A 27858-nucleotide genomic window follows, 5' to 3' on the forward strand; every position below is an offset into this window, starting at 1 on the left:
TTTTGATCTCGTCGTCATAGTGGCGAGCTCATGGATTTCATACTTGAGTTTATGTGTTACGTAAGGTACTTTTTGCATTCAAAAAAACTTCCTGGAGAAGTAAAAAACATTTCTTAGGAGTACAAATGGGGCATTTTTCATGCATGTTAAGGTGAATTGACTTGCGTTTGTACCTTGTCAAAATTTTGTCCTTAAGAGTTTATCCATTTTTATGTATTTCCTAACTTGAAACTGAAGTAGAAAAAGGTGTATATGTATCTTGTGTTAAATGTTAAAAACTTTAGGTTTTTTATTCTACTGTTAGACCCCATTGGCATTAAATTCCAATGTATTCTCCCAGTAATTACCATCATAGTGCTTAGTTGTCCTCCTTTGTTGTGGGGTCTCTTCATAATGAAATCTTTTCAGGTCCTGGAGTCTGTTTCTGAAGATGTTGGGTTCAACATAGAAATAAAATGGATCTGCCAACAAAGGGTAAGTAAATGTACATGTGATTTACTTTGATGCTTTGCCATTCTCGTGGCTAAAGCTTGTAATTTGACATGGCAATTTATGAGCTACAAACAAAGGCATAATTTTGTTTGGTTTTTTTATGAGACTCTTGTTTTTAAAGATAGTGGATTATAATAAACTGGGAGTATAATAGCACTGCTCTAGCAAATGAACAAACTTGCTCTTAAAACAATAGAGAGTATTTATAGGAATGAGTTCAGAATGCAGCTCAGACTGCTTTTAGAAGATGACCCTTTTTAAAGTCAATGGATCACAACATAGGAAAAGTGACAAGAAATTCAAACTCTCCTGGCCTGGTGCAGGAGCAGCTACAACATGGTGCACTAATATAAGCAACTGTTTCCTTCGAGTCAGCAGGATTGTGGACTCTGCTGGATTGCTTAGCGCTCAGTCTAGAAGGAAATGGTTGTCAAGGCTAGGACTGGAAGCCTGGAGTGGGGAAAGAAACTAAGTAGAGTGGTAGGTTGTCCTGGTTTCGGCTGGGACAGAGTTAACTCTCTTCTTAGTAGCTGGTACAGTGCTGTGTTTTGGATTTAGTGTGAGAATGATGTTGGTAACTCTGATATTTTAGTTGTTGCTAAGTAGCGCTTATCTTAAGCCAAGGACTTTTCAGTTTCCCATGCTCTGCCAGCAAGCAGGTGTGCAAGAAGCTGGGAGGGAGCATAGCCGGGGCAGCTGACCTGAACTAGCTAAAGGGGTATTCCATACCATGGAACGTCATGCCCAGTATATAAACAGGGGGGAGTTGGCCGGGCGGTGCGGATCGCAGCTCAGGAACTAACTGAGCATTGGTCAGCGGGTGGTGAGCAATTGCATTGTGCATCGCTGGTTGGTTTTTTTTTGTCCCCCTCTTCCTTTTTTTGTTATATTCCTTTTCATTACTATTATTATTATATTTCGTTATTACTATTGTTAGTATTATATTTTAGTTTAGTTATTAAACTGTTCTTATCTCAACCCACGAGTTTTACTTTTTTTTTTTCCCCTTTCCTCCTCCTCACCCCACTGGGAGGGGGAAGGGGGAAGCGGCTGCGTGGTGCTTAGTTGCTGACTGGGGTTAAACCACGACATAGGTGGAAGTCCGTATGCATGGAGACATGCTGATGTTCTCAGAGACAGGTCAGCTGCAGAAAGACTGGTACCTGCTATTCTCAAAGACAAAGCATATCTCATTTATTTCTACAAATCTTATTGTTGCCTTTTACAAATATTTTGTATTTCTAAATATAAATAGTTTTTAGTCATCTTTCATGAAATTCCTTTGTGTTTTCAAAATCAGAAAAGGCTTCCTAGAAACTGTTCTCCTTGGATGGGAAGACAGTGAAATTTTCAGTGAATCTTATTGCTCTTAGAATTCAGCTGCACCTCACAGACTGACAGGCCTGTAGAGCTGTACTAGCATTCAGTAGACTGAAGGAGTGACTTCTGTATTCAGACTGGCAAACTGAATTCTCATTTTGCTCAGGTTGAATGAGAGACCATTGCTAAAGTAATTTCAGTAAGCGTTAATTTAAATGGCTGAAACTTGTCCTTTCTTTTTCTAGGATGGACAGTGGGATGGCAACTTGTCAACTTACTTTGATATGAACCTCTTTCTAGATATTATTCTAAAAACTGTTTTGATGAATGCTGGAAGAAGAAGAATTGTATTTTCTTCTTTTAATGCAGATATTTGTACAATGTAAGTTGAGAGATAAATAATGTATTTTCTTTTTTTGTTTTGTTTTGTTTTTTTGTTTTATTTGGTAAAAATTACTTTGGACTTAAGAATACCCAACAGGAAACAAATAACACGTTTTGATTACACCTAAACTTTGGGTGCCAAAATAGTTGGGAATTGAAACGAGACCACTTTGCCATCTGAGCTGTGCCAAAAATAAAATAAAATGGGAGAACAAAGTCAAAGTAGATGTTTATGTCAAGTGCCTTTCTGAATGCTTCGGTCTTTCTTGACACAACAAAAAAGGTCAAGATTTCTTCTCGTATCACAAAGTCTTTTTCAGTCATACTTGAGGGGTACACAAGCCTAACTTACAAACAAAATCATCTTGTTAAAATTTTTTCACTATATCTGCCTTTTAAAAAGGGCAGAAAATGAAAGAACTTTGGATTACGTCTGTTTGGTTGGGGTTTTCTTTTGTTTGTTTGTTTTTGTTAAGTGGTTTGCTTTCCTTTTGTGGAACGTCATATTGAAGCTATTGGGGCACAGAAAAAGCATAGGAGTTGAACTGGGGAACAAACAGTTGGGATACATAGGAACTGACAATATGCTGTAGTACTTTGTAACAAGAACTGATTTAGCACTGTTAATGAAAGGCTTTATGGAAATCTCGTTTGATGAGAGACTGCACTGATGAAATAGCATTGAAGGATAAATGGGCAGGACAAAATCAAATCACGGTACTGATGGAAGGGTTGAGAAGCAAGTATATAAGAATGCGTAACGCGCTAATCCCAAAACTTTGCTTCCATCTGTTGTCCTTTCATACCACTGTACTGGTATCCGACTTGAAAAATACCTTAGTAAGGTTAGGTGTTGTATATTAACCGTGTTTAGAAATTTTTATCGTGAATCTTCATCTTACTCTAACATGCATTTAAGAAGAAAATTACAGAATTGAACAGTCTTCGAGGATTTTATATAAAAATTTTGAGGATGTGGATCTGAGTTCAACTTGAAGTCTAGCTTCCCTTAAACTGTGTATTAATGTCTAATAGTGGCAAAAGGAACAGTTGGAGCAGTTTGTCACATAGTTTGATATAGTACCATCTCGCTGCACCAGCTAGGCGCTAGAATAACATGCAGGAAAGAGCGTAATTCTCCTCAAACAGTAAGATTGAATTCCCCTGCTCTTTAACACATTTGCTACTTGTGAACTTTTTTTTCTAACAGGGTCCGGCATAAGCAAAACAAGTATCCTGTGTTATTTCTCACCCAAGGAGAATCTAAGCTCTATCCGGAACTTATGGATCTTAGATCTCGTACAACTCCAATTGCCATTACTTTTGCACAGTTTGAAAACTTACTGGTAAGCTGACAAGTTCTGGTATTACTCTGCAGTAAAATGAAACTAAATTATTACTACTTGTTGTAAAACTGTCGTTTTTGACACTAATGCTTAAAGTTACAACTAACCTCATAAAAGAAATATACTAACATTTGGTAACTGCCAAAATAATGTCGTTTGTTTCAAATATCTGTTTAATACAGTGTTTAAAAATAGTGCTATCAGTAAAGTCTTTAGTTGTATTAAATTATTTTTTATTATTATGGATGAGATTGTAAGGAGCTGCAGGTGTCAAAAGATTAAAACCCCTCGTGAGAGTGTTTCAGAAACATGGATTTTAATTGAAGTCTTTTGTATTTCAGGGAATTAATGTGCACTCTGAAGATCTGCTGAGGAATCCATTGTTTGTTAAAAGGGCCAAATCTAAAGGCCTAGTCATTTTTTCATGGGGTGATGACGCAAATGACCCAGATAACAGGAAGAAGTTGAGAGAATATGGTGTTCATGGACTAATATATGACAGGTACTTAATTGTGTTTTAAAAATAATACTAATAAAGCTGAGAAACTATTGTATCCTGATTCTTGTGAAATTTCACATTGCTTTTTGGTTGACTGGATGCAGAATATCTTCCTCTTGTACTGTAAGTACAAGAAGCCCATAAACCCAGTTCAAGAACAAGACTAACACTAATTCCTACTCTTTTGGCTATATATATGAAGCAAAATAACTTTTGTTTCTCCTGAGGTTAACGTAAATGTAATTTGATTCTTTAAAGAACTAGTGCATGGCATACACATTTAACATGCTATTAACATTCCTGATGGTAATTTTTAAACTATCCATGACACGGTGAGGACAATGTTATTTAACTGTTTGGCTGAAATCTTCAGCTTTCTACATTTACTTATGGAAATAGTTAACACAACTTAAATGAATGATTTTAACTTAATTTTTTGCCAACATTCTGTTTGTTTCGAAGCTGTGAATTCACCTTTTTTTCCTATTAAAATTAGTTTGGAGTGACTCCCAGGGCAAACTGCCAAATTAGTAGCTTCAGAAAGTAGTTATTATATCCATACAATTCAAGTGGACATCAGAATACTGTGGTAAATCTTTGAACAAAAGTGTTATTTTAGTTCCTTACAAAACCCAAAAGTTTTAGCTCTTTTATCGTAAAAGATGTGAAATTCATTATTACAAGATTATGGTTAATTTGGGAAGCTGTGTTAAATTAGAATTTCTGATAGATTACAAAGAATGTGCAACTGGGAGAACATTAAGTGTAACTGAAGTGTCAAATTACAGAAGACTTTCAAACCTTTTGCTTTAGCAAGGGCATTGCTTTGCATGTTGTTTTACCTGAAAAAAAAAAGGGGGGGGGAGGAGGGAGGGAATCAAGTAATTGTCAAGGGCTCTGTTTTATAAAGTGAAAACTGAGAGTCAAGTTAACATATCTAGAGGCAAAAAATCAAATATGTTTGCTCTTGGAGTTCTAGGCTCCCAGTGTTTAAAAAAAAAAAAAAAAAAAATCTTGACTATTGAGAGTCCTTCCATCATGGTGGGTCCAGTGCTTCTCTGGTTTGCTGGAGGTCTCTCTTGTACTGTATAGAAAGTCTCCTCCTTTTCATTGGTGGTAAAAAGGATTTTTACCTTGGGGATCAACGTCAGACTGAAGTAATTGAAACATAAGTCCTCTTTCCTGCTACAGCAGTGCTACGTGTTGTACCTCTCCTACAACTCAAGACTGAGGCCCCTTTAGTAGATGGAAGAATATCTCTGGACTAGTGTGCAGATGAAATGGTACTCTGACTCTTTAGTGTACAGTCATAGAGTTGTCACGAAATTTGATCCTATGGTATGCATAACTTGAAGTGATAAATTATTGGTCTATAGACAATAATTTTGTGTGTTTTAATCAAATACTACTGCATAAAGTGTTCTTATGAAATGTCTGTTCATCTGAGGTCTGCTAATCCAGTCTTGTAGAGTTCGTAATTACTCCTGATGTAACAGATATGCACTACTATGGTAAAATAGTAAAGCAGGTGACAGCCTTATTTCTGACTTCATGTTGCTTTTATTACTTTAGATACTTAATTGCTCAACACTACTTAAAGAACGTTGCATTTATGTCAAGGCTGCAGGTCTGCTACATGTCCTCTTATGTTCCCTTTTTTACTGTTTAGTGTGTTTTAAGTTGCAGTATGATAGCAGAACACCTTCTACCTCCCCAAGCTCAGGAGCAATGCATCCCAACAAAGAGGAGGTCAGGCAAAAACACCAGGAGGCCTGCATGGATGAACAGGGAGCTCCTGGACAAGCTCAAACAAAAAGGAAGTCTACAGAGGGTGGCAACAAGGACAGGTAGCCTGGGAGGAATAGAGAGAAATTGTCTGAGCAGCCAGGGATCAGGTTAGGAAAGCTAAACCCCTGATAGAATTAAATCTGGCCAGGGATGTCAAGGGTAACAAGAAGGTGGTGATAAAAGGAAGACTAGGGAAAATGTGGGCCCTCTTCGGAAGGAAACAGGAGACCTGGTTACCCAGGACATGGAGAAGGCTGAGGTACTCAATGACTTTTTTGCCTCAGTCTTCACCGGCAAGCGCTCCAGCCACACCGCCCAAGATGCAAAAGGTAAGGACAGGGACTGGGAGAATGAAGAACCGCCCACCGTAGGAGAAGATCAGGTTCGAGACCCTCTAAGGAACCTGAAGGTGCACAAGTCCATGGGACCTGATGAGATGCATCCACAAGTCCTGAGGGAACTGGTGGATGAAGTGGCTGAGCCACTATCCATCGTATTTGAGAAGTCATGGCAGTCCAGGGAAGTTCACACTGACTGGAAAAGGGGAAACATAACCCCCATTTTTAAAAAGGGAAAAAAGGAAGACCCGAGGAGCTACAGGCCAGTCAGTCTCACCTCAGTGCCTGGCAAGATCATGGAGCGAATCCTCCTGGAAACTATGCTAAGGCACATGGAAAATAAGGATGTGATTGGTGACAGCCAACATGGCTTCACTAGGGGCAAATTGTGCCTGACAAATTTGGTGGCCTTTTATGATGGGGTTACAGCATTGGTGGATAAGGGAAGAGCAACTGACGTCATCTACCTGGACTTGTGCAAAGCATTTGACACTGTCCCACACAACATCCTTGTTTATAAATTGGAGAGACATGGATTTGATGGATGGACTACTCGGTGGATAAGGAATTGGCTGGATGGTCACACTCAAAGCGTTGCGGTCAATGGCTAGATGTCCAAGTGGAGAGCAGTGACAAGTGCCGTTCCTCACAGGTCGGTATCAGGACTGGTGCTGTTTAACATCTTTGTCGGTGACATGGATGGTGGGACTGAGTGCACCCTCAGCAAGTTTGCTGATGACACCAAGCTGTGTGGTGCAGTTGACATGCTGGAGGGAAGGGATGCCATCCAGAGGGGCCTTGACAGGCTTGAGAGGTGGGCCTGTGCAAACCTCGTGAAGTTCAACAAGGCCAAGTGCAAGGTCCTGCACATGGATCGGGGCAATCCCAAGCACAAATAGAGGCTAGGTGATAAGTGGATTGAGAGCAGCTCTGAGGAGAAGGCCTTGGGGGTGTTGGTTGACGAGAAGCTCAACATGACCTGGCAGTGTGCGTTTGCAGCCCAGAAAGCCAACTGTATCCTGGGCCACATCGAAAGAAGCATGACCAGCAGGTCGAGAGAGGTGATTCTGCCCCTCTACTCTGCTTTTGTGAGACCCCATCTGGAGTACTGCATTCAGCTCTGGGGCCCCCAACATAAGAAGGACATGGACCTGTTGGAGCGAGTCCAGAGGAGGGCCACGAAGATGATCAGAGGGCTGGAGCACCTCTCCTATGAAGACAAGCTGAGAGAGTTGTTCAGCCTGGAGAAGAGAAGGCTCCAGGGAGACCTTATAGCAGCCTTCCAGTGCCTAAAGGGGGCCTTTTTACAAGAGCATGTAGTGCTAGGAGAAGGGGTAATCGCTTTAAACTGAAAGAGAGTAGATTTAGATTAGATGTAAGGAAGAAGCTCTTTACTGTGAGGGTGGTGAGGCACTGGAACAGGTTGCCCAGAGAGGTTGTGGATGCCCAATCCCTGGAAGTGTTCAAGGCCAGGTTGGATGGGGCTTTGAGCAACCTGGTCTAGTGGAAGGTGTTCCTGCCCATGGCAGGGGGGTTGGAACTAGATGATCTTTAAGGTCCCTTCCAACCCAAACCATTCTATGATTCTATGACCTTTTGATGACTAACCAATTCATTGGAAATTGTTTATAGGCTGAATTCCCTTGTGGATTTAATTGAACAAAAAATTCTTAACCTTCCTGCACTATTTAGACCATCTAGATTCTTAATAGTATTCATCTCTCCTCTCACCGCCTGCCCTCTGTATCTCTTCCACCTTGTTGACATCTTTCCACTTTATTGAGAGGAACCCCAAAACTAATATTAATTCCAAAGCTGTTTAAAAAACAGTAGTTCAGTGGTGCGTTTTTTTCTTTTTCAAGTTACAAGCTGCAATTGAGTAGCAAACAATTATCTCGTTTTAGTATAATTGTTGCAGGCTCATTAACACTAATTTCTAAATGTTACTGACCTTTTTTTTCTGTAGGCCAAAACAAGTATTGGAATGTTCCTTTACAAGTCTTAATTATTTTTCAAAATTTACTAATTGTCTGAATAGAATTAAATTTAATATAGGTTCCTTAGAAGGAACATGACACTTTATGAAAATTGCATCAGATATCTCAAGCTGGACATTGTGAAATGTGGGTGGTACCTGCAAGTCCTGGATGGCATGTCTAAATGTAAAATCTGGCAGCAAGTGTTTCTATTCACAGTTGGAGCTGCTGGGTAAAGAGGCAGTCTTTCAAATCATTTGAGAGTATGAAGTTAATATCAAGAGTTTAAATTGTCAAAAGTTTAAATAAGTATGGTGTAAGCATCCATATTCTGTGCTGTTTGAAGTTTAGAAATAGATAAATTCAAAACTACTGTGAAGCAGAACTCAAGTAGAGAGAGAGATGTACATGCCTGTTCCAAGGACTAGAAACAAGTAGGGACTGCAGTAATCTGTTTATTAGTGTAAAGCCAGTTTATGCTATGGTTGCATCTTCAAATTCCAGAATGTTTCCAGGGCTGAATCAAGATGTGCTTCTTCTATGGCTTCTGCAGAATTTTTGTTCTCTGGACTTAAAGCCAAGTCCAGATATGTATCAAAAATCGCTGTGCCTGGTGTTTTGTCTTGCGGTTTACTAGACCTTTACTTAAACCATCTTAATAAGTGTTATTTGTCTGAATAAGCTAGGAAGTGAATACAGGAATTTTAGTGACTTTTAGGTTGCTTGGATATAGCGCTGAGTTATTGTTACTGCATGCAGTAATTATTTCAAAGATTATGAACTGTCTGGGTAGAGATGATTTCTATAAGTTATTTTTTTCCGAACTTTAATCATCCATATAGAGTGGAGGAAAACATTGTAGCCACTTGTGAAGATGGCAGAAAAACTGTGTCCTGAGTACCAAAAGTTGCTGATACCAAGTGTCAGGCAAAAAAAAAATGCAGGTAGGGGGTCTGACTTTGTTTTGCATGGAGAAAAACTGCAAGACTAAATCTAGGAAGCTTACAAATGCCAACGCTATTAAAAAAACAATCTCACTGGGGCGGGGGAAGGAATTCTGCCCCCCTCCCCCCCCCCGCTCCCCCAGTCCTTTCTCCACTTGGGCTGCAGATTATTAGACGTACCCAAAGTCATTAAACCGAACAGGTTGTCTAGTGCAGTTGCTGGGACAATATTCTGCTTTTTCCTGTGTTCAACTAGCACTCATCTCAGCATCTAAAATATCCAAACTACTTGTTTTAAAAGGGCAACCTACAGAAAAGGTGCCACCTCTGCCTCCAGGCTTCTGTTGGGCCCTAATCCAGAAAAGTACTTTAAATGCATGACTGGGTATCTTTTGTTCACACAGAAAATTAAATCTCATGCTTAAAACACTTTATTAGTTTGATATTTAGATTTTGTTTAGAGAGGGAACTTTAACCTATTGTGAAATTCTCTGGATTGGCAAAAATTATGAATTTTAAAGCAGGATTTATGGGGTGATTCATCTGGTATTTTTCTTCTGGATAAGCTTTGTAAACAGCCCAGGAAATATTTCTGAGTTTGAATATACTTAACTCAGTAAGAACAATGCAGTCTTACGTTTTTACACCAGTTGGCTATATATTAAATACCAATGTGGAGAGGGGGTGGGTGCTAACTTACACTTGCATTATCTTTTTTTAATTCACTTTACATGATCTGGGTTCTGTTTGTTGAATAATATACAGCTGCATGAAAATATTAAATCAGTAATCCTCAAACATTTATGCTGAAAGCTTTTCCATGAGAATCTTGTGTGTGTTTGTCTCCTCTTTAACCAGTACAGTTCCTTATGGCTGCTTGTTGCATTTGCAGACTCCAGACAAAAGCTCTGTGCTATTAGTATTAGTAACTTTCCAAAAAGAACATAAATTTAGCTGGCAATGAAGGCAAAAGCATTCAAAACACTTCTCAAAACTAGAAGACTGTCTAAATCTGTGCCATTTTATTTGCCTGAGACTGAGTGTTACTTAAATAACAGCGTGGATATATGTAGGAAGTTAACTAGTATTAATTGATTTATAATTTAGTCTACTCAGTGATTGAATTAAGATGTTATGCAATGGCAGTCTAAGTCTTTTCTGTTTTGCGAATTGCAAAGTAAACGTGAGTTTACCTTAAGATGTAAAGAAAAATGAAAAGTTTTAATCAAAAGCTTCAGAAAATCGTTTTAGCATGAAAACAGTATTTTGGTGCTGCTGAGTCTTGGTATTTGGACCAAGCAACAGGAAAGAAAAATAGCTGTGACTGAGACTTGCTGGATGTATGTGTTTTCAGCGATTGCAAAAACACCTGATAGGAGCTAAGCACATCAGTTCTATGCCCACTGCATAACCCTGGAATGTCCTGCAACGCTTTTCGTAGAAAGTGCTGATTTTAAAAAGTAATATTCAGAGGACTTCCCAGTCTTCTGCAGGGCTTGCTTATTAATAGGATGTTGAATGGAGGAACTTCAGTGCATAGTTACTTATAAATAATTGTCCTGTTGAAGAATGAAGCAGAGGTAGATGAGAATTTATTCCTTATTTTGATGGTCATGTTGGAAATAATTCATAAGAGAAGTCCTGGAACTATGCTCTGTTTTTGCCAACTGCTGGTGTACTTTTGTGGACCCAAACAAAAAGTGGGGACAAGAAATTCTGAGGTACAAGGGTAGCTGTGCTTCAAATTGTCTTCTCTGCTTTTGGTTTAGAAGAAATACCATATACACATTGGAGTGGACTGGTTCCAGTGGACAGTCTGAAAGGAGCTTGGAGGGTTGGACTCATCTAAAATCTCAATTGAAAAGAATTGAATATGAAGCAAGAATTACAGAATTTATGCTTGCCCTAGTAAAGAACTAATAAAATCCCTGCCAGAAGCTGCTTAGAAACATGCTTAGCTGTGTTCTCTCTTCTAGTATCTAACTGATGGGAAGGACTTAAGATTCACAGTTCCTAAGGTGTGTTGCTATGTAGAAAACAATCTTCTAATTTCAGTGCTTTGTCTTGAATGCCTAGAGAAATTCATAATGTGTAAGCTAACTTAACTGAAGAAAGCACAGGTTGTACCTGCATCCTGGAAGGAAGGAAGGTTGGGCTTTTATTTTGCAGATAGGTTCTGTTAGGCAATTTGGGGTCAGATCTTGGGGCTGTATTGGATTATAGGTGCTGTGCAAGTAATTTAACTGCTGTGCCCTCTGTGTATATTCCATAAAACTGGACAGCATTTGTCCTCACTTCTAGGAGTTTCTTTACAGTAACTGTCTTTGATCTTACTGTAGGGAATGTGATCCATATCTATATTTCCTGCGGAAGTGTTTCCTCATTTGAATCCCATTTACTATGTCACTGTTTGAGCTGCATGTTATTTTTGATGTCTTGGACTTGCCAACAGTTCACAAGTTGTCTTGCCGGGGTAAGAAGGCACCTGGCACTGTAACATATAGCACTCCGTTGTTTTGGTTGCGACATTGTGTTCCTTTTGGACATACCTTGAAATTATGGTATGAAAGAGAAAGGATGATGCAATAAAAACAAACCACTTTCTTGAAGGAATTGTAAATGAAAGTATGAATATTCATAAGAGGCTAAGGCAGAAGCCACAGTAATTTCTTCCAGAAGTTTTTGTTCAAAGGAGATAAACCTGGAGACCTGCAATACCTGAAACCGTATATGCGCAATAGCTACAAGTGAGGGGAACTGGATGCCAGGATTTAAATTTTTGGATATAAATAACGTACTGATGTTAGAAGTTAATGTTGGGAGGTCAGAATGTATCCTTGTCACAGTAAGTGTTGTACCAAAGTTAGGTTACAGGAACATGAATGCTTTTGCTTTATAATGAATTACACCAAAGTAGTATTTGAGTTATGCTCAGTGCCTACACTGTCAAACTCGGAATGTATTTTGGATTTGGACAATCTGGTACAACGTTGACAATCCAAATCCTGCAGCTTTGTTTGCATGTGTGAAAATAAAGTGAAAAGAGGATATACTATTTAAAATAGTGTAGATAGTTAAATTTGCATTAGGTATGAATAAAGATCAGATTTTCTGTTTTTCGCTCTTTTCACCTAATATTGTAATGGTAATTTTAAAAAATGGTTCTGAATTGGGAGGGGTGTGAAATACTTCTTGAAACAGTAAGTATAAACTCCATTCAGTATTATGTACAAGTAGTGTGTCACAGCCTGTTTAAATAATCTCAAGGCTCTGAAATTTCTTATGCTTTTAAGTTTGAAGCCTGCAACTCTGCTCTTAGTTCACTGCTTTGTGCCACCTGTAAAATCGCATTTTTCAGGAGAATAAGTGAGGTAAATGCCAGTGGGTAGCTTTTTAGTATATCCAATGAAATAATAACCATTGTGTGAAAGGAATACCATTTTATATTGCAAGATGAGCAGCAAAACTTAGGGTACTAACCTTGAACATATTGTTTTTATAGACTTGCTGATACCTAATTTTACTCTAGTAGGGGAAAAAAACCCCAGTTGCTTCATCTAGTCTACATTTCTGTGAACTATCAGGTTATACTGATCAGTGTTTTTTCTTTTCTCTTTTATTCAGGATATATGACTCAAATCCTGAACAACCAAATATATTCCAGGTGGAGCAGCTGGAACGTCTCAAGAAAGAATTACCAGAGTTGAAAAGCTGTGTGTGTCCCACAGTTAGCCACTTTAAATCCATATCTCCGTGTAAATGTCATCATAGTTGCTTGGAAGAGAAAGCTGTAGATAACTTGAAGAGTGTTCAAATGCAAAAGGACTGATTCTAGGCAGAACGCTGTTTTGTATCTATTTAACTTTCACCATTGGAACAGTGCTGTCTATGCCTTCAGGTTTGTTTGTTTTTAAGTCCCCAAATAGCAATAACTGTGTTCCTCCTTCCTGACAGTACTTGTTAAAATTTCAAACAATGTTAAAATATTCAGCCAGCTATAGTTATTGTTCCAGTTTACATATACAGTTTTAACTTTTCCCTATAATCGAGTCTCAAATCTTGAAAAAGAAAATTAAGTATTAACACTGTGTATTTAAAAATAAAAATATTAAGCAGTCTGAGGAGTGGAAGTTCAGACACTAAATTGTAGGGAAATTACAATGATCTGATATTGAATATGCTGAAAAATTGTTTTGACTTTGATTTTACTTCGATGCGACAGTTTGTCAGCCTGTATCTGACAACAGGAAATTAAGAGAGTGATTGTAAGATACATATAATTAGATCTGGCCTGAATAAATTGGTACCTCGTATATATGTATTTGCACTGATAGATCACCTGTACAAAGCTTTGTGCCATTTTAAAATATCTATATATTTTTGAGTAAACTGCAATGCATATTAACTCATTTTTTCCCCACTTCATTGGACACTTAGCTGCTGCTGTTATTTTCTGATTTGCCAATTCATTGGTACAGTGTCTGTGTATAGCAGTCAAGGGTGAACCACAAGTATGATTTTTTTTTTCCATTAATCTCACACAGGCCTGCTAAACTTTAGAAATGTTGCAAATAATTTTAACAGAATTACAGAAACATCTTCAGTGGTTGAGAATCTTTTTTGCACAGTAACCTTAATAAACAGAATAGCTAACATGCACAGACTCTACAAAATGCATGCTTTAGTTATTAAGCATGAAACTTAGGTGTTTGAGGTCCTTGCATCTTTACGGTGCTAGTTATGTGTGAAGGGTGCAAGGACTAACTCAACTGCTTAATCTTTACCTAAAACCACAAGCCTGTTATTCACAAACATTTGAAGAAAAAAGGCTATACCATACATGGTTTGTCTTATTTACAGAATACAAGCTACTAGCTTTTGTATTTTGCAAGATTTTTTTTTTTTTTCCCCCTCAGAGCAAGAATGACAAATGTACTGAATTCAGATAATCGGTATTCTGTTGGCTGGTATCTATCCTCTAATTTATTACAAAGTCATGGTTTTGAGTTCTTAATAGATAGGTATGCATGTCCTTTTTCCTCCTGAAGTTGCAGGTCATGCCAACACAACAGCTGTAACTTTCTACTGAAGTGTTAATGTAAAATAAGAATGGAAAATACTTATTTTTTTCTCTTGTAAATTGACAATGAAAATGATAGTGTGTACTATATTCTTTATATACAGTCATTGCTACATAGAACTGATTGTACAAAGAGTAAAGCCATTGCAAATAAGTGCTTGAGCCTGCGCTGCTGAGCAGTTTGAAACAAACAGCTTGTTTTGACTTGCCTTATGCATTTTAGTATTTAAAGTTCGTTCATCCTGCACAAACAGCACAGTGATGATTAGGTATCTGGAAGCTGTCTTTTTTTAAAAAAAAAAAAAAAAATTAAACCAAAATTTGGAAGTGTGTGAGCTGTGTTTTGTGGGAGGGAGGGGACACTGAACCTGATTCTTGACATCAGGAAACTGTGGCTGTTACTGATACAGCAAGTCCAGATTCCTCACCTGTGTGATTAATTCTTATTTTTTTTTTCTCATTTGTATACCCCTGTGGGGTTCTTTTGACAGGTCTTGAGGGCTTTGCCAACAGATGTGCAACCCCTACCAGAGTTATGTGTGTCGCTGCTCATGAATGCTGGGCAGCGTATCCACAGAGATGTTGAACATGACAGCTGTTTTGTGTGAAGGTGGTTTAAAAGTTGTGCTGTCTGAAGCACCCTCTCGGACTAATCAACATGATGCAGAGAAGGGCTTAGGCACTCTTAAAAACTTGTTTCCTAACCTTCAGATGCTTGGAGAATAGCATTTGGCTGTTCTGTTTGCAAGGGGTGGGGGTGGAAATAATACACCCACTGTGGTGATGATTTTACAAGATAGTTTTGAGCAGCATTACGATTTTAATGTATTCTTGCAGAGTCCCGTATTTATGAGTAAGTTGTGTCAGCAATTTGCTCCAAACCTGACTAGGCTTTAACACGCTCTTCTGCTGTGTCACTTCTTAGAGCTGAGCTCACAGCTTGGCCACACACAACAGCTGTTCTGCCACAGCTGACAAGGCAATGCAGCAGGGATATAGGGAACCAAAGAGCAGGGTTGTGGGAACTGGCCGGGGTAGTTATGTTCAACTAATATCCTACCAAAAACCTCCTCTTGTAAGGAAATGCTGTGGTGATGAACAATGACAGGAGCGTGCACCTGTATTGCTCTGTGAGTGTCCATCAGCTGCTGGTAAGCTTTATGCTGAAATGGCTAGGGGTGAGTTTTATGAGACTTCTGAGCAGGGAAAAAATGATTCCTGAAAGAGAGGCTCCCCTTGGTGAATGTACAGCTCTTTGAGGATTTTAGGTACTCTTGTGAAGTTGTTCCATCCCTACACCCTCATGTGAGCACACGGCTACTCTGCGTTGATGTACAGCTGGGGTGAAGGCTCCTTGGAAATGCCAGATTTCTGCTAAGACTGCTATGCAGCTAAGGTAAGCATGTTGCCTGGTGAAAGACAGCTGTCACTTTTCCACTGCCGCTTTTGGAGCACTTCCTTTCGGGCCCACCCAAAGACTGGACTACACATGAGTCATGATATTTGTATTACTTCATACGTTGTCCCCTGTAAATATCTGGCAAGGGGGGGATGAGAACATTGCCCCGTACAACACGGTTTGGAGAATACAAGTTCCTGCGCAGCCTGCAGCAGGTCGTCTGGGGGGGGGGGAGCTGCTGGCTCCCAGCTGTCCTGCCGCTTCCCCCTGGGCTGTGGGTGCTGAATCACTCACGGGGGGCCTACATATTTTCCTCCCAAATGATGTGGATGCAGACACCACTTCTGTGCCACAGCAATCCTCCTCTCCCTGTCAGGAGCGGTGGCGCGGTCTTCTGCTGAAACAGGAGGAGCGAGAGCTGCGCTGCGGTAATCCATCTCACCGCCTGCACTGATGGTTCCCTCGAGGGCGTCACCTCCCGTCACGGTGATACACGCATTTAGTGGTGAAGCGGTCCCGTGGGGGCAGGTGAAGGTTTGCCCCCCGAGTGTACAACTATACTCCGGACCAGGTGCTTTTAAGTACCTTTCTCTGGTACCGACGCAGGTGGCAGCGAGGGCTGCCGCCCTGCCCCGCCGGCCCGCTCCCAGGGCGGGCTCCCCGCGGGAGAGCCGCCCCTGAAGGCGGGGCCCCGCCGAGGAGAGCCGGTCCCGCCAGGCTCCCCGGCCCGCCCTGAGGGCAGCGGGGCGGGCCAAGATGGCGGCGGGGGGAGGGCGGTACTTCTGCACGGCGGGCCGCGGGCTGGAGCCCTTCCTCGCGCGGGAGGTGCGGGCGCGGCTCGGCGCCACGGAGGTGAGGGGGGAGCCGGCGCCGGTGCCCACCGGGGGCGGTCCGGTCCGGTCCGGATCGTGGGGAACTCGACCTCGTTCGCTTCGCGCCCCGGAGCCGGGCGGCCGCGGCGTGGGCTGTGCCCGCTACCTGCGTGAGCCCCCACGGGTCTGGTGTTGGTCTGGGTCGGAAGGGATCCCTGAGGACCGTCTGGTCCCGCCCCTGCCGCGGGCAGGGACATCTGCCGCTCGGTCAGGCCGTCTGCCCTCACTACCCCCGGTGAGGTGAGGTCTGCGCTGCCCTCCTCCCCGCGAAGGGGCGAGCGGGTGTGAGGGGCTGCTGGGCTGCTGAAGGTGCTCGCCCAAAACACCGTCCCGGTTTGGTTTGGTTTCTGTTTTTCCCCTGAGGTGGACTGCGTCTCAGGAAAGGTCTTCTTCAGCACGGAGGCGGAGCCCGGCGAGCTGAGGAAACTCAAGTCTGGAGAGCGACTGTTTTTGCTGCTTAAGAAACACACCCCGCTTGCAGTTTCTAGAAATAAAGGTATGGCACTGACTCCTTCCCTCGGGTCATCCCCTCCGGTTTGCTCACAGGGTGCGTGTGCAGAAACGTGAAGCCCCAGTTCAAGTCCTGTTTATAAAATTAATATTTAATTTATTTTATTTATTTACTAACAGCTGTAGTTCTAATTGACAATAATCAATTCTGGAGTATCTTTCACGCAGTTATGTTTTCAATGCTTTTTTTTGGTGCTGAAAATGGCTTTAAAAATGTTTTAAATAGGTATCTTACCAGCTTGTGTTCTGCTGACACTGTACATATATGTATACGTGTAAGATGCCCCCCCCCCCCCCCCCCCCGCCTCCCAGGAAAGAAAACAACAAACACCCCACCCCGAAAGTGAAGTCCAGTTCTGGACCCCTTGTGTACATTTTAATGATGAGTCATTTTCTTTTAGACGAAGTGGATCTAGATGTATATCTTGTGTCACTTAACTGTTCAGTAACAGGTTTCTTGCAAATGTCAGCTACTCAGGTCATATCCTCTGTCAGTGTTGGAATAAGAATTTCAAGTAAGATGGATTGATATCTGCGTGATGGTGGGATTTTATTTGGGAGATCACAGATGGCCTTCAGCTTTGAGGATCAAATTTAACCATGATTCTAAAATTTAAAATGAGAAATAGAGATGCTTTTTTTTTCTGCTCCCTTGACCAGCTTCAAGGTTTTTAAGTGAATCGGCCTCTCTATTCCTTGTGCCTCTCTTGTTGTAGCTCACTCAAGAGGACTACCCACAGGTGTAAGTTTAGGTGTGTGTCAGAGACTTTGCAGGATTGAAGGCAGGTTGATGAATAACAAGGAGAGATTTCCTTTATAAAAGAATAAACTTGTGGCTTTTTACCTGAGCTGAATCAGTGATTCATGTTCATTTCTGTCTTTCAATCCTGGAAAGTGTCCCACATCTCTCTAATCGTGGACCAAGTGCTTTCTGGGGAGGATGGCATGGTAGGCTGGTCCTCTGACCCTGGGAGTGAGACTCAGAGGTGGTCTGGTTTTCTGGAGCTGCTGAATTCTTCTGCAGAATTCAACCCTTGCATGATTTGATCTTGGTTCTGCAGAGCTTGTAATCGGAGGGATGCCTGGGTCTCTGCTGGTGGGGTACGTGGGTGTTGAGAGCTCAGCTATGCCTGTGATGGCGGCTGCTGCTGCTGTGGTTCCTGAATTCACACATGAATGAAATCTGAACACAGTCTCTGTTAACAGCTGTCCTCAATCTGTAGGAAGATCAAATGCTGAGACTGAATTACTTAACCTGAAACTGCTTTTTCTTCCAGGGAAAATGCTGCATGAGATTAAAAGCCTTGTCATTGAGGAACCAAAGTATTGGCTGGATGTTATCTCTATTTGGAGAAACCTTCATGGGTGTGAGGGGAAAAAAGACGATGTCTCTCAAGAAAACCGATTGCCTCTCAAGAGGAAATCAGAAGAAGAGATAAATATTACAACTAAAAGGCAGAAAACAGAACAAGTGAGAGAGACTGTGTCTGAGGAATGGCAAGTGGAAGCTGGAGAGAGGTGTATGGTACCAGAGAGAAAGAGTGATCAGGACTGCTGGACTGAAAGCAAGACTTCCTTAGAAGACCCTTCCAAAAGCAGTGGAGAGGAACCTGTTGCGAATGAGAAGCTTAGATTCAGTTTCAGAGTTTCTTGTCGTTGTAGTGGAGCGATTGCCAAAATACTTACTTCACAGGTATGCTAACGTATCTACATTTTAAAAGAATTCAGCAAAGGTGAACGGAGATGTGTATTTTATTTGTCATTTCAATTGTGTGTTTATGTTTTAGAAAAACAAACTGATCTAAGCTTTTTCTGTATTTTCTCAAAAAAGCCCTTAACCTGCATTTTCCTTAAACCAGTGGAAATACAAAGGCTGTTGTTAATTTCTGGGCACTATTACCCTGAATATTTTTCAAATCAATGCCTTTTATTGAGGATAAGTAAAGGTAAGAGGTTGAGGTAGCTGGGCTTGTGGAGTTTGAGGAGTGATCTGATAGTAGTTTACAGCTACTTAAAGGGCCATTGCAAGGACAAGGGAGCCAGACTCCTCTCAGTTGTGGCAGACAACCTAAAAGAAGGTACAAAACCAGAACTTTGCAGACCAGAACTTTGCAGCTTCGGTGGGCTCTGGTCGGGTGTTGGGGAGAACTTGTTCCCCAGAAGGGTGGTGCAGCCCTGGGAGGTGTCCTGGGGGGGTGGGCCTTGGTCCTTGGGAGAGAGTGGTGGCATAGAGAACTCCAGGGGCCCTTTCCATCCAGCCCTCTTCTCATCTATAATATCTTTCTACTGTGAGGAAAGTAAAAAAAGTAAAAAAGCAAACCCTGTGTAGCTGCAATTTATGTAGATTTCTCTTACTTGAAGATAACAGTAGTTTAACTTTTTTTTTTTCCCCCTACTAAAGCTGGTACCTTGGGAAGGTGGAACACACGAGCATGCTAACAAGAATGTTTGCTTAAATTTGAGCTGTGTGTTTGAACTCTCATACTCTGAAGGTAGTCAGAGCTTTCTAGATGCCATAAAAGCATTAAAATTGTGAGTTGCAGTTGTGCATTCACAGATTTTCTCTTAGGTAATCTAGTTTATAGCCATCAGAAATATTTTGTGCATGATATATAATTCTAAAATGATGATAGTTTTTGTTGTAACTTGGGCAGGACTTGAACTTCAGCCTCCCACACTCCAGCTGAGTGATAGTCATTTTGTCATGCGGGTGTGTTTGCTCTGCCCCTCGCTCGCTCTGCCCTGTTGTACCTCTTCTGGTCTTTGTACGAATTGTTCTCCTAGGGATAAAGAGAGACTCTTTCTTTTCCCAGGAATTTCTAAGGATTGTGCAGTGAAGGCTGTGATCTGCAGTTTTCTTAATTCTGTCATTTTTACTGCCTGTGACTGTTCTTCCCCCTTGCAGGAGATCGGAAGAGCCGTTGGCATAGCGTTCATGAAGCAGTGTGGGTGGCGGGCTGATCTGCGGGACCCAGATCTAGAGGTAGTGGTGCTTGTCTGCCAGATGGCCTGTTGCTGCTTCCAGAATTGCCCCCGATTATCTTTTGTTTTGTTCTCTGCTCCCTTTGCACTCAGGTCCATGGCCTCTCCCCATTTGTCTTTCTGCTGCTGAATTTAACTAGAAATCATCTGGTAGTGCTGAGCAAAGCTTTTCGGTAGCCACTGTGTGTGTGCCTTCCAGAGCACTTAAATTAATATCAGAATGGCCAGCATGGGCCTGTACATGAGGGGAAGGATCCATACAGGCAATGTCTCAGGATCCGGCACACTTGCAAACTGCTGGACTCTGTTGAAAATGGAGATCACCTGAGACGTTGGGCAGCTCATCTAGCCTCTGTAGGGGAAGAGAGTGAGCAGCAAGGTCGTGTTCTTGAGGAACTCAACTTGAGAATGCCGCTTATGGAAGAGCCTCCTCCTACACCCTGTCCCTGACAAGCAGCTTGCTTAAGGCACCCTCCATGGTGCAGGCTGTCTGGAGACCTTGGAGAGGACTCATTGCTCTTGACAAGCTGTTTCTCCATCCCTGTGCTTGACATATGGAAGCTGCTCCCAGCACTGATGCTGGGAGGTCTGAGGCCTTCTGTAAAAGCTTTGAGTTCATCTACTGGCTCTGGTTTTCCCAGGCTGTGCATCAAATACAGCTTTGTTGAGCCTCAAGTGGGGCTCTAGTTCTTGTTGAGATTTTTGCTCTGAAACCATTCAAGTGCTGAGGACTGGGATATTGCAAAAGCATCATGTTTCTCTTTGGGCTTCGTGGGGAGGGATTGCAGTCATGCAAGACCTGTTGGGGAGCTCAGTCATCTTTTGGGATGCTCTCTGTGGGACAGGAGGACAATTTCTTTGAGCTGCCTGTATTTCTGGAAGGATTACCCACATTTGCCATCTGAAATGCCCCTTAGTGGCACTTGTGTTGTTTGTTTGGTTGGTTTTTTAAAAAGGAGGAGGGTACATGAATAACTGAGTGGTAGTATACAGTGAATAATGTTCTCCTGCTTAGAGTAAATGGTTTTATAATTAAAAACATCCATTCAATATTATAAAAATTGGTTCCCTTAAAGATTCAAGTGCTTGCTGATGGATTCCTGGCTGATAAAATCCCTTCCCAGCTTGCTTAAACATTAAGTCCTCTTTAAAGTGGCATTCAGATTATCTAGTGTGATTTCTGCCAATTAATCATAATTGTCTAAAGCATGTATTTTTGTTCATAAAAACTAGGATCAGAAGTTCGTAGAAACATCTTCTGTGTCTGGTTTAAATGAGTTAAAGCTATTGTCGTGTCAGGTTGAGAGTTTCTAATGTAATTTTTTTCCTCTTTCAGATCTTCGTACATCTTAATGACATTCACTCTGTGGTGGGGATTCCTCTTTTCAGGTAGGCATTCTCCTCACTGGATTTGTCTTGGCAGTATCAGAACAGGCATAATTTCTAAATAGTCTTGCTGTCCACTGTGGGTATTTATCTTCTGGTTTAATATTCCCTGGACTGTCACATTAGTCTTGTGGTCTGTCTGGAGCTCGTCTGAGCACATAGGCTGGACTTTGCAGTGCTTATGGATAAAAGCAGACTGTGGTTTCTATCTGTCTGTCTGCAGATCTGTCCAGTTCATTTGTTGTTTCATATTACATGGGCTTTTCTGGGTGGTTGTACTGTTATCTCACATTGATTTTTTTGCTGTCTGCAGGCTTCCGTTGGCAAACAGAGAGTATATCAAAACAGCAGGACTGCGATCAACAATTGCGTGGGCCATGGCATCTCTGGCTGAAATCAGTGTAAGTGAATGTTCATGGCAAAGATGTAGAGTCCCGAATGAAGGGGGGGTTGCTGCTCATCAGGGCTCGAGCTGGAAGCTTTGAAGAAGTGTGTTGATTTTAATGCCCCATGCTCTAATGCATGTGGACAGGGTTTGCCTTATCTGTGATGAGAGTGCGCTGTCACCTGCTGTTCAACCAGATATCTGCTGTAATCCCAGGTCCTTCTCAGCAGAGGTGCTATTCCTTGTATGAATATATGTATCTAAATGGCAAGATTTTTTCACTGCCCAGGCTTCAAACCTTGTTTGGGATTGTTCTCCCAAGAGAAAACAGAAGCAAGTGTGATCTTTTCCACAGATTAATTTGGTACCAATATCTGTCTGCAGTCCACTTGTAATTTTTTTCCCCTAAATGTCACCTCAAGGCTGGATGCCTTGATGCATTGTCTTTGGTGAAACTGTTAATGCTTTTTACTATCTTCTCTTACAAGCAAGTTTGGCCTGTAAAACCAGTGATTATTGTTACCTACACTGGATTCAGTGGGAATATGTAGGTGATCCGTACGTCCCTGAGTAAGCGTTGTCCTGGGAGAGGAGTCTGTCTTGCTTGGGATGCAATAACCCCTTTATTTTTGTAGGCTGGTGCCTTTGTGCTGGATCCCATGTGTGGGCTAGGAACGATACTGCTGGAAGCTGCCAAAGAGTGGCCCGTGAGTATCACAGTGGCAACAGGCAGGACCTTTGCAAGACGGCTTGTAGTTGCATCAAGAAAAATCTGTACCACAGTTATACCAAAGTCCATTACTGGAAAGCTGGAACCAAACTGATCTTTCTAGGCAGTTGTTAAGTGTTTTAGTACAAATGTTCCTCCACAGGAATGTGAAACCAAGTCCTACATACTTGTGCAGGTGGGTGCTGGGAGCCCTGGATTTATGCCGCAGGGTTTGTGTGAGGCAACCATGGACTTCTAAAACTGCCTGGGCTTATCCTGGGATCAGAGGTGTCAATGTGACGGTACAGTCAGTTGTCAGTATTAGAGGCAGCGTGGCTGGCTGTAGCTAGCTGGGGTCTTGCTGTCAGGACGTAGCCTCAGTATTTCTGTACGTTACAAGTGTCTTGAGCAGACTAGAACATGAAAGGAGTGAAGATAGCACAGACTTCCCCCATTCCTCTGTGTCTATGTATTGCTTTGTGTAATGGTAGTAGATATCCCAGCAATGGGTTTGTCTTGGAAGAGCTGTGCAACAAGGCAGTTCTGAGAAGGATTTACAAAGTAAATACACCTGGTTGTCAACAAAATGACTTTTCTCTTTTTCCCTGAACAGGAAGCCTGTTACTGGGGTGCTGATATAAGTGATTCACAGTTAGAGGGTGCAGATGTGAATATTAGGACTGCAGGCTTGATGGATAAGATTGAGTTACTTAAAGCTTCTGTGAAAGGTATGTCTGTAGGCTTTTCAAGTGAGACATGATTGAAATTTTTTGTGATTCTGGGATTATACAGGTAGCGTAGGTTCTCTTGGGGGTGAATGTGTAGTAGAGCTAACTCTCAACAAATAGCTGAGTAGTGACTCTGTAGTGCTAGTGAATGGATAATTATTTGTTCTCCCCTCCCTGCCCCCAGGAACTTCGGCAGGAATAAACTCAGCAGAAGACAATGAAAATAATAATTGTCAAACATGGGCAGTAGTTGTCTGTCTTAATGGTAAATTTGTGAATACCACAAAGAGTACATGCTTTGTGAGAGTTCTTTGTGTCTTATGGGAACACAGCAAGGACAAATCCAGATAAAACGTGGCTTGTAACTTAAATTTACTAGATGAGTAATAGTGGGGACTCATTAAGCTCAGTGCTGAATTGTTGATGTTTTGCAGTAGGAGTATTTTAAATGACGATGCCTTTCTCCTGGAAGAGGGAATCTGTTTGCTCTCAGTTCATGAGCTAGTCTGGGGAGAAGGTAATAATTTTATGACCTTATTCTGGACCTCAAAGCCTGAGTCTAAATTAGTCCTTTATGAAATTCAGGACAGACAAAAGCTGGCTGTTTTTCCCTGTGCATGGGTGATGAAGTATGCATATTTTTTTTACCTTGCAATATTTATTTCTTACCAGAATGCTAAGAAATATTATTTCTTTTTTATAAGAATATATATAGCTTTATTTCTTACTTAAAAGCTGTGATTGGCCTTGGCTTCTAGGATAATGGAAGGTACTTTGATATCAGGCTTTTTCTAATACTGAACAAGTAATTGGTGTCTTTGTCACTGGTCAGAAGCTGTTATTTCTGCATGTCTTGAGAAGGACTGTAGGTAACTTGTCCTTCCATTTATAGATAAAATTGTTATAAAATTGTTGTGCTGCAAGTGTTAATCCAAGGATGGTCCAAGAAACATCTCCAGCCAGTTCTGGAAAGGCTGGCGTAGAATCACAGCAGGGTTTAGGTGAGAAGGGACTGCTGGAGGTCTTTAGTCCTGTCATCTGCTCAGAGTGGGGCTAACCCCAAAGCTGGGTCAGGTTGCTCAGGGCCTTGACCAGTCGAGTTTTGAGCATCCTGAGGGATGGAGAAGCCATAGTCTTGCCCTTTCACATGCTGGCTATGCTCTGGCCAGCACAGCCTGGTATGCGGCCAGCCTTCATTACCACAAGGGTGCAGTGCTGCCTCATAGTCGAGAGAACTGACTATTCCCAGGATACAAAAACTCTGGGAGATACTTCGAAGACAGTAGCTCTGACAGAATCCAAGTGATTCTGGCTGTAATCAGATTCTTGAGGGGAGAAAAGGGGGATAGAGAAGAATTTAACGTGTGGTTCCTTGCCACTCGTATGTGTGCATCTGAACATCTGCACTAAGAAAAGTGATTGCAAGCTTAGCTCTTCTTCTGTGTTTTGCTTGTAAAGATGTACTGTGTGTTGAGAAGCAGCAGTTAGTTTGGAACCGTGCAGTCCCCTGTTCAGAGAGTCTTACTATTGGGGCAAACATACCACCAGTAACAGGGAATCTGCAAGATAAACTACACTCTCATGCATTTGTCTCTTCTCAGTCTGCATTGGGTTGGTGGCTTCATAGTGCCGTTTGTGAGGATAAGTACAGAAGGAGCTATGAATCTGAGTGCATAAGCCGCAAAAGAGCTGGCAGACAGTTTTGTAAGGTGAATGGGGCGTAGCTGCTCTTCGTTTCTCACATAGTCAGATGTAAAGACCTGCATTTATTCTGCAGCATTGCCGTTGCCTTCAGAAAGCTTTGATGCTGTGATTTCGGATATTCCATTTGGGAAGAAGTTCAAGATCACAAAAGACATACAGCTCCTACCAGATATTCTCCAGGAAATGGAGAGGTACGTGTGGCCTTTGACACACTTGGGGTTTGGTGTAAATGTCACGACGGTTTGTGATCCTAAGTGTTCAGCCAGCTTCAGGTTTGCTTTATTCCAAACACTCTCCAGCTCTGTAGTCTGATCCTGTGAAAGTCTGAGTCCTTTACTTGTCCCTTAAAGGCTGTCGTGGCTTGTCTTGCAAGCTGTGGAAGTGCTGTTGGCAGCGCAAGCTGACAAGGAATGAGCTTGTTTTGTGAGCCACACTCACAAATATTCTTTACAAGGCATGATGGTGAAATATTTGTGAGCCACACTCACAAATATTCTTTACAAGGCATGATGGTGAAATATTTGTGAGCCACACTCACAAATGTTCTTTACAAGGCAGAAAGGAGAAAGAGGAGAGGATGACCTAGACAAACTTAAAGTGTGGCCAGGCAAATAAAGCAATAATCTTTTCTCAGTTGAGGCGTGCTTGTATAAAATTATAGGCTTTCCTATATAATTCCTATAATTCCTATAAGCTTTTACCAGCCTGCCTTGGCAGGAAGGATCTCAGACCAGAAAATGGTGGTATGCATTTTCCTTTCTGTTAGCATATGCTGGCATATCTGGCTAGCCACCTGGTCTGCTTTTAGATGCCTCCTTTCATCTCTCACCCTGTCATTTTGTGGCAGAGTTCAGCCAAGCTAATAGCAGGCTGCTTCTAACGGGCAGTTCAAACCATCTGCTCCTTTACTTCTTTTCTTGGCTGAAAACAAACCCTTTCTGTAGGATTGGTCTTCAGCAGGTGTTGATCTCGCTCACCCAATGCAGGAATGCGGTGGGAAGATGGTGAAGAACGTGAGATAGCTCCACAGAATGGCAGGGCAATCTTACGTCAGCTTAGGCTGACCATCCCTCCCTTTGGCCGTGCTTGTCTTCTGGTCTTAGTTGTTCTGTCAGGCCATCCTAAGCAAAATATTTCCTTGGGAAGGTGGAGGTGAGGAAGGGACCATTACTATGAGAGCCCTACCACCAGAAAGACTGTTCAATCCACTTGGTGTGAACAGAGCCAGGATAGTCTTTTTTTTTCCCCTCTTTCAAAGCCAAGTGTAATGTTTCCTCATGTACTAAGAAAAATGGATTGCAAACAATGGTGAATTTTCCTCTGCTTCCTGAGTTTGAAAGCCATTAAGGATCAGTGGAACGTGGAAAGGACAGACCTTTTAAAGTTTCCAAAGGGAAAGGCCAGCTTCAGAATTGCCTCACCAGCCTGAAAAGCTCTTGCTGCCCTGGGAAGCTGCTCCTTTGCAGACTGATGGGAGGCTCATGCGACCCAAAAATGGGGTTTAAAGGCGATACTGCCCTCAATCCTTGGAAGAACACTAAGAGGGAAAAAACTGAGTCCGTCTTCCTGCTAACCCAATGGAAAGAACTCCCGAGGTCAGAAATGTTTGAAAGTCAGGACGGGGCCCAGTTCTCCCATTTAGGAAGTTATGAAGATAGTGAATTTAAATTCCATTTGGAGATGTAGCTTACTGAGTTGAGCCGTGACCCTTAATGTCTTTAGGTGTTTTTATTGAATGCAACTGGCTTTTAAAGTGTCAGCAGTGTTGAGTTCTGCACAGATGAATGAATGCCAGGCAGGATGAACACCTAACCTTTATTTTTCCTGCAATTGCCAGAGTACTTCGTGTTGGAGGCACTGTTGTATTGCTGCTGAGTCAAGATCTCCATAAGCGCATGGATAGCGTTACCAAATGTGCTGAAAATGACTCTCCTAATGCCATTTCTGGTGGCGCAAGTGAAACCCCCGCTGCAAAAGCCCTGAATATTGATGGGAATTCTTCCTCCTTGGTGAATGGTGTTGAAGAATCCTTTCTCAGCAGCAGACAGACACGTTTTGGATCTCTGGTGCCAGATGGCGTCTATGGGTTAGTCTTGGAAAGACGGATGCTTTCATATACAAATACAGGAAGATCTCTACTGCTGGGAATCAGTAGCTTTCTTGCGCTGTGCCAAAGTGAACTTGAATCCTGATACACTTGAAAAGCAGCATGGCAGTGATCCAGTGGAGCCCTGCTGATCCGAACCCTGTGCCATTTGTTCGCTCACCTCACTTCCTTTGGATGTCCTAAGGCGTTGCTTTTCTGTCTTTGGTTTTTAGGAGAGGTGGAAGATGTCTACCAGTGTTCCAGATGTTTTTAATGTAAAATATTGTAATGAGACAGAGTCCTCAAATCCTTTTTTAGGCAAAGCCTCTCAGTATCAGGAGTTTCTTTGGGAGAGAAAGTCTTTATTTGCAGAACTGCAAACACAAATGTGGTAATATTAAATATAAATGGATTTTCACCTTCAGCAGTATTTTTTAGAAGCACATCTTGTCTGAAGAAGTTTCCAGCTCTTTTTGAGGGCTGGATGTATGCTTTACCTTGCAGTCCTGTATTTATTTTAAAGCTCGTTTCTGGTGAGTTTGAAATGTTGCTATTGAGATCTCTTGGAGTGGAAAATAAACTATTTTCTGTATTAATTCTTTGCAGTGTTTGCATGTATCTAACAGGTATGCTTGAGCTTCTTAGGGTGAAGAGACTTATTTCTATCAGAAATAATGCTTTTCCTCACTTGGTAATGTTACTCCAAGGGCACAATGTGGAAGATGGAAAAACTTGCCAAGTGGATGAACAGTTAAAAGTGACTTCTACCTGCAAAGAAACACATGGAAAAATTCTCCTGAAAAGAGAGAGGTCTTAGCAGTTCTTTTAGTCTATGCAAAAGGTATTTTGGGGGGGGAGGATAGTCTAATTCAAGGCTTTCCATGGCTGCTGAGCTGACAGGGAAGTATTTTTATAGAGAATGACTGCAGA

The 27858-nt window shown here is 41.8% G+C and overlaps 2 protein-coding genes across 5 annotated transcripts in view; both read left to right on the top strand.

Moving 5' to 3' along the window:
* GPCPD1 (glycerophosphocholine phosphodiesterase 1) overlaps nucleotides 1-14258 on the top strand; it is a 51842-nt gene extending 37584 nt beyond the window's left edge. For all 4 annotated transcript variants that reach the window (XM_050895182.1, XM_050895186.1, XM_050895184.1 and 1 more), the window contains 5 exons: nucleotides 409-474; nucleotides 2058-2194; nucleotides 3407-3542; nucleotides 3884-4044; nucleotides 12712-14258. In XM_050895182.1, the coding sequence (XP_050751139.1) occupies nucleotides 409-474; nucleotides 2058-2194; nucleotides 3407-3542; nucleotides 3884-4044; nucleotides 12712-12916 (705 nt within the window). In that variant the 3' untranslated portion in view covers nucleotides 12917-14258. The remainder of the gene's footprint in view (nucleotides 1-408; nucleotides 475-2057; nucleotides 2195-3406; nucleotides 3543-3883; nucleotides 4045-12711) is intronic.
* A 2064-nt stretch (nucleotides 14259-16322) lies between these two features.
* On the top strand, nucleotides 16323-27518 carry THUMPD2 (THUMP domain containing 2). Its single transcript, XM_050893040.1, is given in 11 exon segments — nucleotides 16323-16418; nucleotides 16802-16934; nucleotides 18226-18641; nucleotides 19854-19931; nucleotides 21267-21319; nucleotides 21630-21717; nucleotides 22337-22408; nucleotides 23024-23138; nucleotides 24916-25033; nucleotides 26680-26924; nucleotides 26927-27518. Coding segments are annotated over 11 exon segments (1485 nt in total). The 3' UTR covers nucleotides 26998-27518.
* The last annotated feature ends 340 nt before the right edge of the window (nucleotides 27519-27858 follow it).

Source organism: Gymnogyps californianus, chromosome 3 (assembly GCF_018139145.2).
Source record: "Gymnogyps californianus isolate 813 chromosome 3, ASM1813914v2, whole genome shotgun sequence".
Classification (NCBI taxonomy): Eukaryota; Metazoa; Chordata; class Aves; order Accipitriformes; family Cathartidae; genus Gymnogyps; species Gymnogyps californianus.